Source organism: Leiobunum rupestre, chromosome 11 (genome assembly GCF_980474605.1).
Source record: "Leiobunum rupestre chromosome 11, qqLeiRupe1.1.hap1, whole genome shotgun sequence".
NCBI classification, from domain to species: domain Eukaryota; kingdom Metazoa; phylum Arthropoda; class Arachnida; order Opiliones; family Sclerosomatidae; genus Leiobunum; species Leiobunum rupestre.
In genome coordinates, this window is record NC_143394.1 from 44638533 (window position 1) to 44654511 (window position 15979).

General features: G+C 34.9%; 3 protein-coding genes across 5 annotated transcripts; all 3 read right to left on the reverse strand.

Annotated features, from left to right (window-relative positions):
• Positions 1-2148: 2148 nt before the first annotated feature.
• LOC149922966 (uncharacterized) lies at positions 2149-9673 on the reverse strand. Of its 3 annotated transcripts, none has more exons than XM_090163752.1 (12): positions 9534-9673; positions 9006-9069; positions 8720-8835; positions 4870-4981; positions 4641-4789; positions 4263-4403; positions 3936-4096; positions 3765-3863; positions 3535-3680; positions 2674-2845; positions 2495-2607; positions 2149-2427 (listed from the first exon to the last, which is right to left on the reverse strand). In XM_090163752.1, the coding sequence occupies exons 3-12, from the start codon at positions 8832-8834 to the stop codon at positions 2289-2291; spliced, it is 1347 nt and encodes a 448-aa protein (XP_090019878.1). In that variant the 5' UTR covers position 8835; positions 9006-9069; positions 9534-9673; the 3' UTR covers positions 2149-2288. The 3 variants fall into 3 exon arrangements, with proteins under 3 accessions (XP_090019878.1, XP_090019879.1, XP_090019877.1); XM_090163753.1 differs by lacking the exon at positions 9534-9673 and adding an exon at positions 9235-9306; XM_090163751.1 differs by lacking the exon at positions 9006-9069 and having other exon boundaries at positions 9534-9623.
• Positions 9674-10333: 660 nt separating this feature from the next.
• Positions 10334-14738, reverse strand: Pat1 (Protein interacting with APP tail-1). The gene is made up of 12 exons (XM_090163310.1): positions 14522-14738; positions 14221-14452; positions 14031-14154; positions 13796-13964; positions 13662-13718; positions 13557-13589; positions 13426-13493; positions 11735-11840; positions 11542-11666; positions 11189-11465; positions 10960-11125; positions 10334-10905 (listed from the first exon to the last, which is right to left on the reverse strand). Exons 1-12 carry the CDS (start codon positions 14654-14656, stop codon positions 10667-10669), a joined length of 1731 nt encoding a protein of 576 aa, XP_090019436.1. The 5' UTR covers positions 14657-14738; the 3' UTR covers positions 10334-10666.
• A 196-nt stretch (positions 14739-14934) lies between these two features.
• Positions 14935-15927, reverse strand: RpLP2 (ribosomal protein LP2). Its single transcript, XM_090162919.1, has 4 exons — positions 15760-15927; positions 15359-15531; positions 15173-15277; positions 14935-15084 (listed from the first exon to the last, which is right to left on the reverse strand). Exons 2-4 carry the CDS (start codon positions 15528-15530, stop codon positions 15011-15013), a joined length of 351 nt encoding a protein of 116 aa, XP_090019045.1. The 5' UTR covers position 15531; positions 15760-15927; the 3' UTR covers positions 14935-15010.
• Between the last annotated feature and the right edge of the window lie 52 nt (positions 15928-15979).

A 15979-nucleotide genomic window follows, 5' to 3' on the forward strand; every position in this document is an offset into this window, starting at 1 on the left:
CACTTCTAGTTCTCCAAAATAACATTTTGCCCCTCTTGACTATGTAGTCAAGGTGTGGTTTCCATGTTAGTTTGCTATCCAGGATGACCCCGAGGTACTTCACCTCGGTGCTCTCCACTAGGTCCTTTCCAAATAAGGAAATACCCTCAAACATACCTTTTATCCTTCTACGAGTAAAAGGAACCAAGACAGTTTTATTAGGATTAACCATGAGGTTGACCTCCCTGCACCAGCTCTCAACTGATGCTAGGGCCCTCCTCATTACGTCCTTCACTGTTGCCGGGAATTTCCCAGTAATGATGATAGCAATATCATCGGCGTAACCGAAACAGCGGCATCCTCCCCTGTTCAACCTCCGAACGAGTTCATCCACCACCAGGCACCACAGAAGGGGAGAAAGAACGCCCCCCTGTGGGCAACCACGACTGGTGGAGACCATAAGGGAGTCACCCAGCAAGGAGGATACCACTTTTCGGTCAGTTAACATAGATTTGATCCAAAAGCACAATGTGTCATTGATACCAAACCTTTTCGCAGCCTTAAGTATAACTGCGCTGGAGACCTTATCAAAGGCTCCCTCAATATCAAGAAAAACTGCTAACGCAATTTCCTTGTGCTCAATTGCTTTTTCCAGGCAGCTGCTGATACCATGCAGGGCGGTCTCAGTAGACCTGCCCTTCTGGTAAGCATGCTGCGCAGTCGACAGAGGAGAGTTGCAAAGAACCTCCTCCCTAATGTAGTTGTCCACCATTTTCTCCAGAATTTTTAGGAGAAAAGAGGTAAGACTAATTGGCCTAAATGCCTTAGCTTCCAGGTAATCTGATTTACCAGGCTTAGGTATGAAGATCGCTTGAGAAAGCTTCCAGGTGCTAGGTAAATGCCCTAGAGCAATACAAGCCCTGTAGATTCTCAGCAGCATAGGGCATAGAATATCAATGCCCTCCTGTAAGAGGATAGGAAAAATCCCATCCGGTCCAATCTTCCCTTTTGGTTCGATTGATCCTCAAAGGGCGATTGTCAGTGTTACCATTGCTAGTGAGCTTAGAGTCCGGAAAGTGTACATCTAACATATGTGTCAGAGTGTCCTTACCGGACGTGGAAAAACTACCATCTTTCAACTTAATGGTGTCAAGATGCTTAGTATTATCGTGAGCCAAAATTTTCATTAATTTTGCCGTACTGGGAACATCCGCTATGTTCTCACAGAAGTCTCTCCATGAAGCCTTCTTGGCATCGCGGATAGACTTGTGGTAGGTGGTGAGGGTGCGTTTATAGGCATCCCCTTATGGGTTACAAGAGCCGGACCCCGACTCCCCGGTAAAGCCACCAGTTATTGCAAACTAACCCATTGAGGGCCCGGCCAAATGAGCAGTCGGTTAAATGCACTGTCCATTTGGCCCACTGTGAAGTCGGCCAAATGAGCTTGGAATGCTTAGCACGTACGATAAGATCACTCTGACGGCTTGACCCCGCCTACAAGAAAAAAATATCCCCTTGGCGCGCGCTTCCCTCTCACGTTGTGGTTTGTTAAGTTAACATAATGACGTCAAAAAAAACCGTCAACCACATCGAGATGAAATTCTGCCGCGATAAGCATTCCAAGTAGAGGATTACCGACTCTAAAATAAATTTAAAAATGGGAAATTTTCTAACTGGAAATTATATAATTTCATATTATAAATAAAAAAAAAATGTCTGAAGAAAGTAATATTTAAATTAGTGTTGTAAGTCGGAAAATTTCCCGCTCAGAAAATGACTGAGGCCTTTTTTCAGGAAAATTTTCCGAGAAAAATAAAAGTTTTCATTCCATGATTACTTTGATTAGTCTAATTATTTCTATTATATTATTTGCAAATTTAAATTAGGCGGCATTTGCCTAATTTTTTCGAATCTAAAAGTAAAACTGTACCTTTAGACTAGTTGAAACTGATTAACAATGTAAAACTATTAATTTTTTATAGTATGTTTACTGATATTAGACATTTTATATCGATATTAAGTTAATAACATTAAAAACCCTAAAAAATAATTGGTTTCATTTTTTTATTTTTCCGATTTGCGGAAAATTTTTCAGAATTGTATTTTTCCGGAAAATTAACAACACTAATTTAAATCTGGAAATAAATGCTGCACAGTTTTGGTCTAAAATAACCATTATTGAAAAATTTATTTAAAACAGAATTCCATTAAATTTGGTTATAATTAATAACAACTGGCATCTATAAAACAAGGCCTTAACAGAAAAAAAAACAATCCCTTCATTAAACATTCATCCCGGTACACTCTCTTTACAAATCATACTCAGCTACGCTTTGTTTCAAATATTCATCATACAATTGTTGCTTTCTATTCTTTATAATATTTTGTATAAAATCACGTTTCTCAAGAAGGGCTCTCTTCTGTTTCCGACTTAAAGTTGGTGTATTACTGAATAAATATTTGGAAAATTAACCAACAATTTAAATACTGGAAAATAATTTCTTTCTAAACTCACCTAATGTACCACCTCGCTAAAAATAAACATACAAACGACGACATCAGAAGAAAAAGCAAGGCATGCGTATGATATCCGCTTGGCATTATATTCCAAAAAGTTCTAATTGGACTCTACAATAAAAAATGGGAATATTGAATGCAAAAAAAAAGGTTAAAACTTTTATCAGTAAAATTTACCAAGTATACAAGTATATATTCAGTAGCTGTCATTCCAATAGATGAATGCAGAGACTCGAGTGAAAATCTTGAAAAGAAGAAATTGGCAAGCAACATGAAAGGCACTAGACTGCCGAAAAAGGCGTATAGAATACCCCTCCAGCTTGAACGTAAGTTATTTGATCTGGCTTGGCTGTTAATGAAAATATTGACGGGGTTAAACAGACTTAAATGTTCACATTTTTAGTGCAGAATGCAAAATAGGAAATTTTTTTCTAATACAGGTAGTAGAAAAATATTTTCAGGAAAACATTTAAAAATAAGGAAATTCTGGGTAAACTAATGATATTTTATTGGATTGGCCAGGGGGTTACGAGTGTAAACAAATAAAAATCAAAGATATTCGATTTGCGATAGAAAATATGCATTACGTAAAATGAAAAACATTTGGATATGCTCTTGCAAAACTTTTTTTCATGATAAATTAGTATAAAATGGTATGACAGTGCAAGAAACAGTCTTTTACAATGATTTTATCATTTACATTATTGTTATGATAGATAACCCCAGCCACACACGAGTGATCTGCTCACGTGGTATTGGGGTGATGCGTTACCAAATATAACAAAATGTTGTAACAAATTTGTCATCAATAAATTAATTAATATTGGCCACGAAAAACCGATATATATCGGCTGTACCCATATTGGTGCATCCCTAATTTTAATTTAAAACACTAGCCAGCTGTAAACACCAATGATATTAGTTTTTGAGTGTCTTCTATAGAACTTTAAAACTATATTGAAAGCAAAGCGCTAAGTATGAAAAATAGGGAATTTGACAAATTATAGGAATATAAGAAACCTGTTGGTAAGTACTTACTTATCTTCCTCAATTTTTTCATCAATCAGCTTGCTAATTCGTTCACAGTCTCTTTCCAGGCTATTCAAAGTGTTCTGTACAGTTTGGTTAATAGTTTTCTCAACTTCTTTACAAATTTCTTCTATTTGGTTCATGCATCGACTCGGCTAATATTTAATTTCAAAAATTTTGTCAGATAATCTAAAACAACATGTAAAAAAACTGTTGGTTTAAAGTGAATGCAAGTTTACCTTATTGGGATTGGGAATATATATAGTTGGCATATCAAAACCGCATTTGTTAAGGCCAGGTCGCTTACAAAGCTCTTGGACTATTTGCATCATAACTTTCTAAATTGTAATTAAGTTCTGTTATAAGCCACCTAATTTTTAAAGGTACTACTGCTTATGAATTTTATTTACTTGTCGGTCACTTTCGTGTCCGGCTTCATCCGCCTTCGAAAGGTAAAAGCGGATGCGATCACTATGTTGGACATTGAGCTTTTCAACCAGATTTAATGTTCTTTTGCATAGAGCTTGACCAATAGGGTCGAAGAATACCAGAATTAAATCTGTCATCTTACCTAAAAAGGTCAATAAAAAGTTTTAATCAAAATTTGTGTTGAGTACAGTTTTGCAGTTGCGTTTGGTAAAAAGTAATAACAAAAAAAACAAAAATAATTCAGTGATGGAGTTAGAACCGTGGGGATAAGCTGCTCTTGGAATTATAGAAAAAGAATTAACTCTTACCAAACCAAAGGATGGCATTGTCAACGTCATACGGATAAGCCATCTCTCCATCTACCAAACCTGGACTATCGATAAAAGTAACTAAACTAAATTTCTTTTGTTTAGACGTGGTAATTTCGGTTGTTATGTAATCCACCAAACCTGAAAAAAAAAAATACTGATTGCATAATGCGACAAAAATAAATTGATTTTTTTAAATATTTGAGAATTTTAAAACGATGATATAAGTCTCGAGAAAACAGCCCTTCACTGGGCAGCTCGCAATTTCAATAATAGCTAGCTTTCCCAATGAGGGACTACCATCCAGAACTCAACAGATTTACAACGCCCGTACAATCACCTTACAGTATCAAATAACTCTAAAAAAATGAGACTGACCATTGATTTCTTGTACATTTTTAAAAAATGGATAAAGGTGCAAGGTAGCATTGCCCGTGAGCGATTCCCTCTTCTTGCCGCTTGTAACCAAAGTGAAACCTTGGGTCTCAATGGCCACACCTGTTTTCTGAACATGTTCTTCGATGTACCTAAAACATATTAACTACTGTTAATATCTGATTAACATTGCTATCAGCAAGGGAATTAAAAATATTGATAAAACACCCACCAATTAATAAAACTACTCTTTCCAGCAGAATGATTTCCAATCAGCAGCACAACCACTTTTTTCCTTGGGGCTTGTATAGTAAGGTCTAAACTGGAAGCAATAGCTACTAGTCCTGAAAAAAATTAAAGACATCTTTCTTTTTAAAAATTCTACTGACAGCAATGTCTAAAAATGGGTACAGCTCAGAATAACAGTCTACCGAATTATGAACCTGCGGATGGCTGTACTCTTAAATACACCAAAACTTGGAGGGTGAAAGTGGGTGATTGAAGAAAAGGGAAAGAAACGAGTGAGCCCCCTCCCGCCAAACGGACATCCTGAGACAAGGAGGAACATAGTGTAACCAACCACCAGCCCAACTTTCAAACATTCTATCCTCCTCCCACACAACAAAAAACAGCTTGCAGCCCTATGATAGGAGTCTTAACCAAGCTCAACCCTAACAGATTTATTATAAAGGTTTCAAAATCACCACATTCAGAAAATTACATCTGTACAATTAATAGGAAATGAAAAAAAAACTAAATCCTGGAAGCTCTTCTTGTTATAAATAGTAAATTGCCAAACAAAATTGTATTTTAACACATTTTTTCAAAATAATACAGCCAGAATCTTATATAACTATATAATAATTAAATTTAAATGAGCCTAAGCCATATATGTACACCATTATTTTTGGCTGACATAGCAAATAACATCCCAATTTCCAAACATAAGTTGATATTAATTTTAATGTCCAATTACAACAGCGTTTGGTTTTCTAACCATTTCTGGTATTATATTGAAAATTTTACACGCCAACAGGATTAGTTACGGAAATATTAGTTTTCAAAAGATTTATTAGTGGTCTGAATTTGTACAACAGACGCTGTCTTATTCCTTGGAAAATTTATCAAACGGAAGACTGTACAAAAGCTCATAGTTGAAAATATAGGTCCATAAATTGAGTGATCTAAAATATACGTTTTTGCTTTGCGCACGACACTACCTACATGTTTTGCGAATAGCAAGGTTATTTACCCGCATTTTAGACCTTCACATATGGAGGTATTTTACGGGATAAAATGAATATTGAAATCTGGCAATTACAATAAAAATGGAATTTAGTTGCATTAAATTGTATTTTATATAATTATATTATTACGGTATTATATAAATTACATGATAGATAGTGGTTGACCCATTAGAGAAAAAGCGTTACAAGCGATATAATTAAAAAGTTGTAAGCCTGCAATAAGGGTTGAAACAGATGAGATCTAAAATATCCAAAGCCCCTAATAGGGACAAGCAAAGGGGAAGAGAGAGGTCTCGGTGCCAGCCGGGGTATAATGTCATAAAAGGGGCGCGCGATATCTTGCCCTCTTGCTTCCCCTTTGATAAGGGTTTAACAAAACCGGAAGAGACTTTATCTCGTTCCGAAACCCGGCCGCGACTAGAAAGGAAACCACTTGTACGCTTTTTCGAAAACCATTATCGCGACTTGGCATATTCGAATATTTTTCGAAGAACAGAGCCCTGAACGAATTTCGCAAAAAAAAGTTTAGGGCTTGGCTCGACAAGTCTTTATAGAAACGTTGAGATTCAAAAACGATGATTATTTTATTCCTCAATTTGACACATACGATCCCGAGATGCAACTTAACTTCTAAAACCACTTAGTCCCCAGTATTATATTACTGGCAACACCAGTTTGTAGACATTGATAAACAAAAAAATTACTAATGAAAAAGCCAATTTTTAGTACCTTCACCACCGATAACAAAAGTCCATACTCACGGGTATCCTGTTAATATTTCAAGTGGCAACTTAGGGCTCACCTCCAACCCCTATATAAAACCCGTCGCATCTACCAACACTTTAACCATGGGCAAACTACTAGGATGTAGTTTGCCCATGTTTTAACCATCCCGGCGGATGAAGACATCGGGGAATCCATCTCAAATCAAAACAGCGCGACTTAGGTACTACGAGCGTTTTCGCAGAATGGCAGGGAAAAATAATAGGTGAAACGTTACACGCGAGAAGGCTAGCAATTAGGTAGAAGTTGGGGAGGATAATAGGTGGCCTTCTCGCTAAAGGGGGACGGCGTGAAAAACTCCGCACTTGTTGGAGGAAAATCGGCTCACCTTAGCGTGGCTTCTTGACCGCCAAAACAATGGCCCATTTTTTTCCTCCACGGACGAGATCGCGAAGGAGCGTTTTTCGCCGATTACATTCGAGATTACTACCACCATATACCTCGAGAATGGGAGAAAAACGTTTTAAGTTTTTTTTTCGCCAGTTAAGATCGCGATCCACATTTGAATTGAAAGAAAACGGCTACAAATATCCTTAAACACTGGCCGTAAAATGTCTAGATTTCTTTTCCCGAGCGGGGAGAGTAGTTACGGTCCGACGACGACGGAGGGAAACATTTCAAGGGTTCAAACAAGCCGTTGTGGATCTAACAGTTGAAAAACCCCGCGGGGTAATTAAGAAAACTCTATTCCAGTTCCGGGATTTGTCCCTTTGCGGGTCAACAGATTTCGGGTATCTCCTATTCAAGAGAACGCGTTGCACACTACTCGAGTTTTCCCGTTTCCCAAACCGGTATGGCTGACCTCACAAACGTTCACATTTTTTGGGGGTTTCTATTAATAGTAGCGTTGTACCACTAGGTCTTTAGTAAAGTCCAGAACCTATACTAATCATTCCTTTAGTATAAGTTGCATACCTTCTCAATGTCTAAAAAACCAGCTTATAAAAGCTACCTTTGACAGACATTCCTATTTTATAATTTCATCCTTAGCCTATATTGGTTTCCTATTTCCATTTAACTAAGTGGTAATTTGCTTCAAAAGCTATTATTTAACACAAACACCATTAATAAATTTTAATTTAACTTAATAGGGACACTGAACTGTTTCTTGAAGTTCTTTCAGGCATACTTTATCAGTGACACTTTTTCCACACATATAAAACATTGTTCCAGAAATATAACTTTTCAAATATTGCTGATAACCACTCTTAATAATAAAGATTTAAATTTGTAAATAATTTCTGGGATTTATTAATTTCCATTACCTACCAATTTACCACTTTCTGCATTTTATAAGGTTACTTACTATAATATATCACTTATTAAGTACCACTACTTATATACCGTAATGTAACATAATATGTAAACCACAAATGTATACTATAATTAAATCACAAGTGGTTCCTTTAAAAAACCCAATTAGCCTACCTGAAGTTTCCAGGGTTGGCACAAGCCAGCCAAACTGGATTAAACCACCCTGGTTTAAGCCGGTTTTAACCACCAAATAAAATCCATGGTTAAAATCACTTTTTTTATTAAAAAAATATGGAGAAATTAATTAGAAACATTGACAAAACTTAACTTTCACTTTTTGTCGCAAATAATGAGAGCTAACATATAAGTAATTAGGGTATCTTAAAATTAATTTTGCGCGTGAAAATACGCTGCCATGTTAGGATATAAAAGCGGGTAAATAAGTCTGCTATACCTCACAATGTAAAGGTACTGTCACGCGCAAAAACGTAATTTTTAAATCGGGAAATTTGAGCAATGAGGGCTTGATATAAGCAATTGGATCATTTTTTATTAATGGTTTTAACCCGTTAATCCACCGGTTACAGCCGGATTTAACCATACTGGATTTTTCAATTTTAAAAAAAGCCGGTTTTTTGCCAACCCTGGAAGTTTCTTAAAATGCATTTATCAAGTGTGCACTTTTTTGTCAAAGTTGAGAGTCAGTTATTAGCATTTGTTAGTAAACACTGATTGGTGATTTAAGAACTAAGAAGGCAAAAGCTTTGGAAGGGTGAAGTAATATTAAAGCTATCGTACCTTTTTCCGATTCAACATAAATAGAATGAATATCTTTCAAAATTCTTTCATTAACAGAGAGGGTTGCCAAATCAGAAGCATTGGCTGCATTACGTTGCTTTACTCGCCCAGACATTCTAGCCAAAATGAAATAGGATATTTGGTCATAAAGCAGCTCTCAAGGAATGGCGTGTAAAATATTAGGAAGGGTTATCTAATATTAATGATCTATTGATTAATTAAATAGATAGCACAATTTAAAAGAAAGGAATAAAACCTTTGTAAAAAGACAAAACACTAAACTTACATAAATTAGCTGTCTCAAGTAGATTATATTGGATTATATTATCATTCAGGCATCAAAATGCACTCTGAAATAAACACCATGCACATATTTAAAAAAATCTCACCAAAATAATTTTAATAAGGTTGAGTTGTTTCAATATTTCAACTCTAAGACTAGCATTCAGTTTAATGATTTATACATAAAAGATTTAGCTAGTATTCGCGTAATGAAACTAATTGGCCTGCCCAACCTGTAGCTGCTTTGAGATTGGTGATGCAAAGCGAAAACAGTATATTTAGATAGTTATTAAAAATAATGTAAATATAAAATCTTAAAAAAAAATTATTAAGAATATCACAAGAATAACAAGCTAATTAATTTGAACCTCTTCAAAAAATTAGATACGTGCCACGGCAAGTGACGGCATTACAGTACGCCAAGGCCCAAAATACTCAATGTCAAAATTTCAATAAACGAAAACCATGCGTACCGTTTTTAAAATAATTTAGAAACGTCATTTTAATATGCATAAAACTTTAAAACACTTACCCAAACATATTGATGTTCTAAAATATTATGAAATTATTTATAATGTTTCAAATTAAAATAACAAAAATACATGCACGCAAAAATGGAATCCACACTTCGCCTATTTTCCGTTATGCAGCTTGCGACAATCGCAGGGGTTTTGTAGCCAATAAGAAGCTAGGATTCCTATGACGGCTTTGACGAATAGCGGACACGCGGTTTAAAAAAAAAATACCACGTGGTCTAGTTACGCCAAAGACATTTTTTAGCACCAATTTTAAAAGCTGTCTCCCATCCATTATCATCACTTAAAGAGAAAATATTAACGAAGTAAATATTTTCAAAGTTAAGTACAATATTAAAATTATAACCAAAATATAATTTCAGACATGGAAAATGCATCTATAAAGAAAATGTGGCTCTACTTACTAATTCGCATATTAACACTATGTCAATGTACATTTTACTGCAACTGTACTCCAAATTCGAGCATGGTCGAAACTACAAAACTACAAATTTCACCACGGGTGACCTCAAATACCCAAATGCTTGTTATAAACGTATTCAGCTTTTGTACTTTAATACTGTTAAAGTTAATCGCTTGCTTAGTAATTTTAAATCTATAAAAGAACCACCATTCACCAGGAAATATAATGGGGTTTTTTTAATACGTTTTATTGAGATGTTTCTGAACTTTACACAATTATAAAATTGAAACTGCCATTTAAATATGCATAAGCCAAAATGATAACCTTTTATGTACTTTAAAAAAATCTGTGTAAAATTATTTGTACACTTATAACTTAGGAAATTAAATAACAACCGGTACTTATTATTGGCTACTGTGCTGGACAAAAAAAATTTAATTTGTATACAGGGTTAGCGGTGATTTTTAAAAATGTTTACCGTAATGCTTTTATATATACAGTTAAAGCTTACATTTTTACAATAAAGATCTTTAAGATTTAAAGTGTGGTTGAAGTAAAATAATTAACTACCCTTTCTTGTGTACACAAGTTCCAAGTTCACGTTTGTTAATGGAATATACAAAAGGTCTGGACAGCCATTCATTCCACTAACCATATAACACACTCTTAATATTTCCATTTATTAACATTAATGATAGGACTATGCGACAAAAAGGACAGTTTTCTTCACTGTATACTGAGAAATTCCCTTAAAATACGTTCGGGTGGAATAAGCCTAGTGTTTGGTGGCATAGGAGTGACCTCAACCTCATCTTGAGAATTCAAATCACGAGTTGTTTTCCAATCACGTAAGATATTGTTATATTCCATGTATTTTTCGTGATTGCCCAAGGTTAGGTAAACGCGTAATAGACCGCGGTAATCGTATTCCAATCCACTGTAGCCAGCTCCAAATAGTTTTAAGCCTGAAAAGAATAAGAAATAATATCAAATTGAAATAATGGTCATGAAGAAATTACCTATGTTTATCGATTTTAAATAGAGCTGCTCCGCTTTGTCAAAGATTTTCATATCATAATTATAGAGTGAAGCTAAATGCCCCACAGAGAGAGCAACTTCATAATCTTCCGGACCCAAAATTTCTTCTTTTATCTCGATTGCTTTAAGATGCATTTGCTCAGCTTCCTAAACATCAACATTACTAAGAATTTTTGGAAGATGAAATGCTAAATCTAAAAAATATCTCACTCGGTATCTTCTCATTGACTGATACAGTCTCCCCAAGTTTCCATAATGTTTCGCAGTCTGTACATTCATTTCCCCAAAAGCAAGTCTGGTCATTTTCAAAGCAGCCAAATGCAATTCTTGCGCTTCCATCAGCAGCTGGTGTTCAGCCGTCTTGTCTTGATTGTCAATGGCAATTTCCTCCAACACTAAAGCTTTAACTCTCTTAGAAGAAGCTAGCAAAAGATGATCGGGTGGTAGCAGATGATTCATTATTTGTAGGGCTTTTTCAGCGTGTTCCCTAAACGATATTAAGGCAAAAATATATATATTTTATGATTTTATCCTGGTTTCAAGAAATTCTTCATGAAACTAGCCTTGCATCTTCAAATTTCCCGGTACTGTATTCCTGGACATACAATGCATAGGCCAAATCTTCATGGGCAATAGCCACAAGCAAATTGTGACCTCCAAAAGCTGTTTGCCTAATGTCCAGTGCTGTCTAAATTGAAAAAATAATAATTAATTTCAATGTTAGGTGAGACTAACACAAATGAATGGATAAAATACTTGGTAAACTTTGACTGACTGAGCAACTGAATCTACATTCAACAGATAAAACCCATAATCTAACATTGTGTCCGCAGTTCTTGGATGTTTATCACCAAAGTTTTCTCTGTGATGGAAACAAATTGATTACATTTATGAACAATGCTACCAAGAACCCAAAAATGTACATAGCAGCTACCCAAGAAGTTTATGGCAACAAATGAGATTTAATTTTTTTAAGGGAAAGGAGCTTACTCTTCGAGCATTAGGGGGAATGGAAGTATTGCCTTGGTTAAAATCTTCTGAACATATTCATTCCCTCTAAGTATTAATAAATACATTCTTGCTAATAATTGAATTGTTTTGGGAGAATAGTTACCACTAATTTGGGACCTAGACTAGGGGTGTGCGAGTCCTGTTTTTTAGGTTTCAAGTCGAGCCCAGTCTTGGAAAATTGGACTTGAGTCTTCAGAGTCCATCAGATATGGATTTTAACTTTTTCGAGGCCAACTGAAGTCCAAATTTTCTAGAGTCCTATTCAAGTGCTAAATTTTATCCTAACTATTTAAAATCCGAAAAAATATTTTAACTAATTATTCATTATGTACTTAATTATTAAATTTATATGACTAATTTGAAACTTCCAATTGGTATTAAAAAATTATCGAAAACTAAATTTTATTACCACTTTTATCAATTATTTATTGCTTTTGTGACAAATATTGACTACTAAATAAAAATTATTTGCGGAATATTTGGAAGCAAAGCAAAAAAGAATTGCCGGAAAATAATAGACTCGCCAGGAAATAATGGACTTGCAGGTATTTTTCATTTTATTTATAAACTCGAATGCACTTCGAGTAATTTTTAAGCCACAGCAAAGGACCCGGGTACACAACTCTGACTCGAGATTGAGTACTCGCACAGCCCTATTTATTATCCATCAAGTTAAATTGAGAGTTGAGTTCAATTTTAACTCATGCTATGCCACATTTTTCTGTCATTTCATCTAAAACAATTATCTGCTAGAGGAGGAGATAAAGCGGGGCCAAAGTTAAAGCAATGCCTATTGGATGAAAGTGGGAAATTTAATGCTTCTATGTACTAAGACTGGGCGAATAACTGAATTATTCGGTCGAATATCTATACGAATAATCATCTCAATATTCTTTTCACGCATCTTTTGGTATTTGATCGAATATCGAATAACATTTCTATTATTCAGTAAATATTGGAAAAATATACTCTTATTGCCGCCTCCCCAATCGGCCTGTGCCACCGCATAGGACAGGGAGGTTGAAGCCAAAACCTGTTTCAGGGGGAAATTTCTTTGGTAGAGCTTTCACTTGGCGGTTGACAGATAGGACGGCGGCAGCCAGTAAAATTCAAATAATAGAATATGTACCGCAAAAGAATGTATATCATTGGTCAGATGGCTCTCGGCAGATACTTTTTTACGTGCACAGATATTGGGGCCTATTATTCGACAAATATGCGATAAGGTAGTATTAGCATTAGCATTAAGCCTAACTATTCGGTATTTGGTTCAAAAACTATTATTCGTCTTGGTATATTCGATTAGTATCTTTTGGATATTCGATTAGTATCTTTTGGATATTCGATATGTCTCGATAGGCTAAAAGTGCTATTCGCATAGCCTTAACAATTACGAATTCTGAACACTACTTTACTACGAAAATATGAAATTTTACTTTGCAATGCTCAAAGCTTGTTTGATTAGCAGATCAGCTCTTTTGAATTCTCGTTTCACAACACAAGCCTAATCAAATATATTAAATTTATTAAATATATAAGGCAAGGATAAAAAAAAATTATTTCTTACTCTTGCAGCTTGCCTTAGAATATCAAGAATAAGCTATAAGATAATTCAAAAATTAAATTAAAATTATACATTCATTTCCCCAATAAATGACTTTTCTTGGCTTACATTTGCTGGTATATTAGATGTAAGTTCTTTTAAAGCTCTTAAACTCCACTTGTATGCCTAGAGAAATTTCAAAACATATTTAATTAGCCTAAGTCAAGTTAGATTTTTATCTTAGTTGAAAGTTCGACACTTACTTCACTGTATTCGCTCCGGCTAAAATACATGCCCATAAAAGCTCCGTAAACACAAGAATAATTTATAGGAACATTAAACGTCTTTAGTTTTTCAACCACATCAATAGTGTCCTTGAATGTTTTGTTTGCTTCAGGAAATTTGCAAAACTGTGTTCTTGCGTGAAGCAATCTTATTATAAAGCAAAGAATGAATAAGTGTTTATCAATCTCAGCTGGATTATCATGGGTAAATTACTTTATGTTGCATTCTAAACTGAGTTTCAAGTGGTCTATATCATTTCTAGTTTTACACACATTTAATGTCGACAAAGCTACTTCCTCACTATCTTCAAACCAGCCTGCCTCAGCTAAGAATTCAGCTGAAATAATAATGCAAATTTAATGATTCCCTCCATTAAATAACCCATTCGTTATTTAAAATGTACCCAATGAGAGGCCAAATTTTATGGTTTTTTCACTAGAGAGATGAGCCATGTGAAAACAATTCCGTTTGAAGGCAACTGAGAGAAGTTTGGTTGTATGAGCTCCATGATCCATTAAAGCTTGTACGCAGTGATGTAATAGGTGTCTTTTGTCTTTAACTTTTAAGATTCGCGCAAATAAATCAAGTTGGCAGAACTCAAAACCCAACTGGCATAATCTATTCTCTTTGTACAACTATCGTACAGAATATAAGATTTTAATTATATAGTACCTCAAACAACCATAATACTAGTTAATATTCACCTTGTAGCACACATCAAATACAACATTCTCTGGGAAAGTCTTTAAATCATTTTGAAAACAATGATAGTTAGCAACAACGGCCCTGATAGCAGAATTATACAATGTATCAGGAAACCAATGCAGTATTCCAGCCATTGCAATAATGACTTAGTTTATATTGACCTGATGTTAACTCGTAAACATGGAAATTAATAAAATTTAAATACCATATTTGAGACGACGAGTTGTTTCACTATGCGTTCCGAAACTTCTAATATAAGCCTAATAGGAAAATAGGATCTGAGGGGGGAGTAAAACCACAAACGACAAATCCAACATCTACGTCACCTACATTTTGTACTGCCATCTATCAATCACACAGGAATTACACTAAGATGATCATGTTTAAATACGAATGAAAATTTAACAAAAAATTTTGATATCTGAAAGCATAGCTTAGCAGAGTTACTCGTGTTTTATTAAAAAAACAATTGCGTTTTTACAAAACATTTAGTCAAAGAGACCGAATCCCATGTCTTCATCTGAACCTTCATCAGAGTCTTTCTTCTCTTCCTTTTTACTCTCTGTAAGGGAAAAACGGGAAATAAGGTTAATAATCAAATAGAAAATTAAATTTAGTTTATAGAACAGTGTTAAGAAAATGAAGTTTACCTTTAGCAGGAGAGCCACCCTTTGCAGCATCTCCACCCGCTGGTGCCGCTACACTAACAGCAACTCCACCACCTCCGGCTGGCATAGAAGCAAGCTTCTCTTTACCTAAAGAACATAAAATTTACACTATAATAAATTACAAATAACGTAAGGAGAAAATTAAAAGTAAACTAATTTGAAAAACACCTTGTGCCATTATTTCATTGACATCTTTCCCATTCAATTCCGATATTACTTTCTTCAACCGGTCTGCTTCAACTTCGATACCCACACTTCCCAGAATCTTTTCAATATCACCAGATTGTGGATTTTTGTTTCCTCCCACAACGGCGAGTAAATAAGCGGCCACGTAACGCATTCTGTAAAATATATTATTTGTTTAATTTTTAATAGAAAATGAGTTCTCAGACGAAGGCTTATAAGCAAGACCACGTGGTCAATAAAAGCCGAGGCCTAACACAAGTATATAAAACAAAAATTTTCTGCTTTATATAAAATCTAGAAGTCATTTTTTCTATGAATTAAATAGCCTAGTTAACAAAAAAAAACATCACTAAAAATACAAAAAAAATAACAATATTCCATACTTTTTAAGTCAATTGACACGAAACGATGTGCACGCTTTCAGAAATCAACGAGTTTTGTTTCCAGAATGCGAAGTTGCGAACGGTGGTAGAATTTAGCCGCTTGAAATTGCAGATTTTAGCGCCGCCTATCAAAAAGCCGAAATTCGGGGGTTTCCAAAGTTAACCCACGGTGTTTTTCCAAGGAGTTTCTCACTTTCTCTATGTGTATAGAAACTGTATG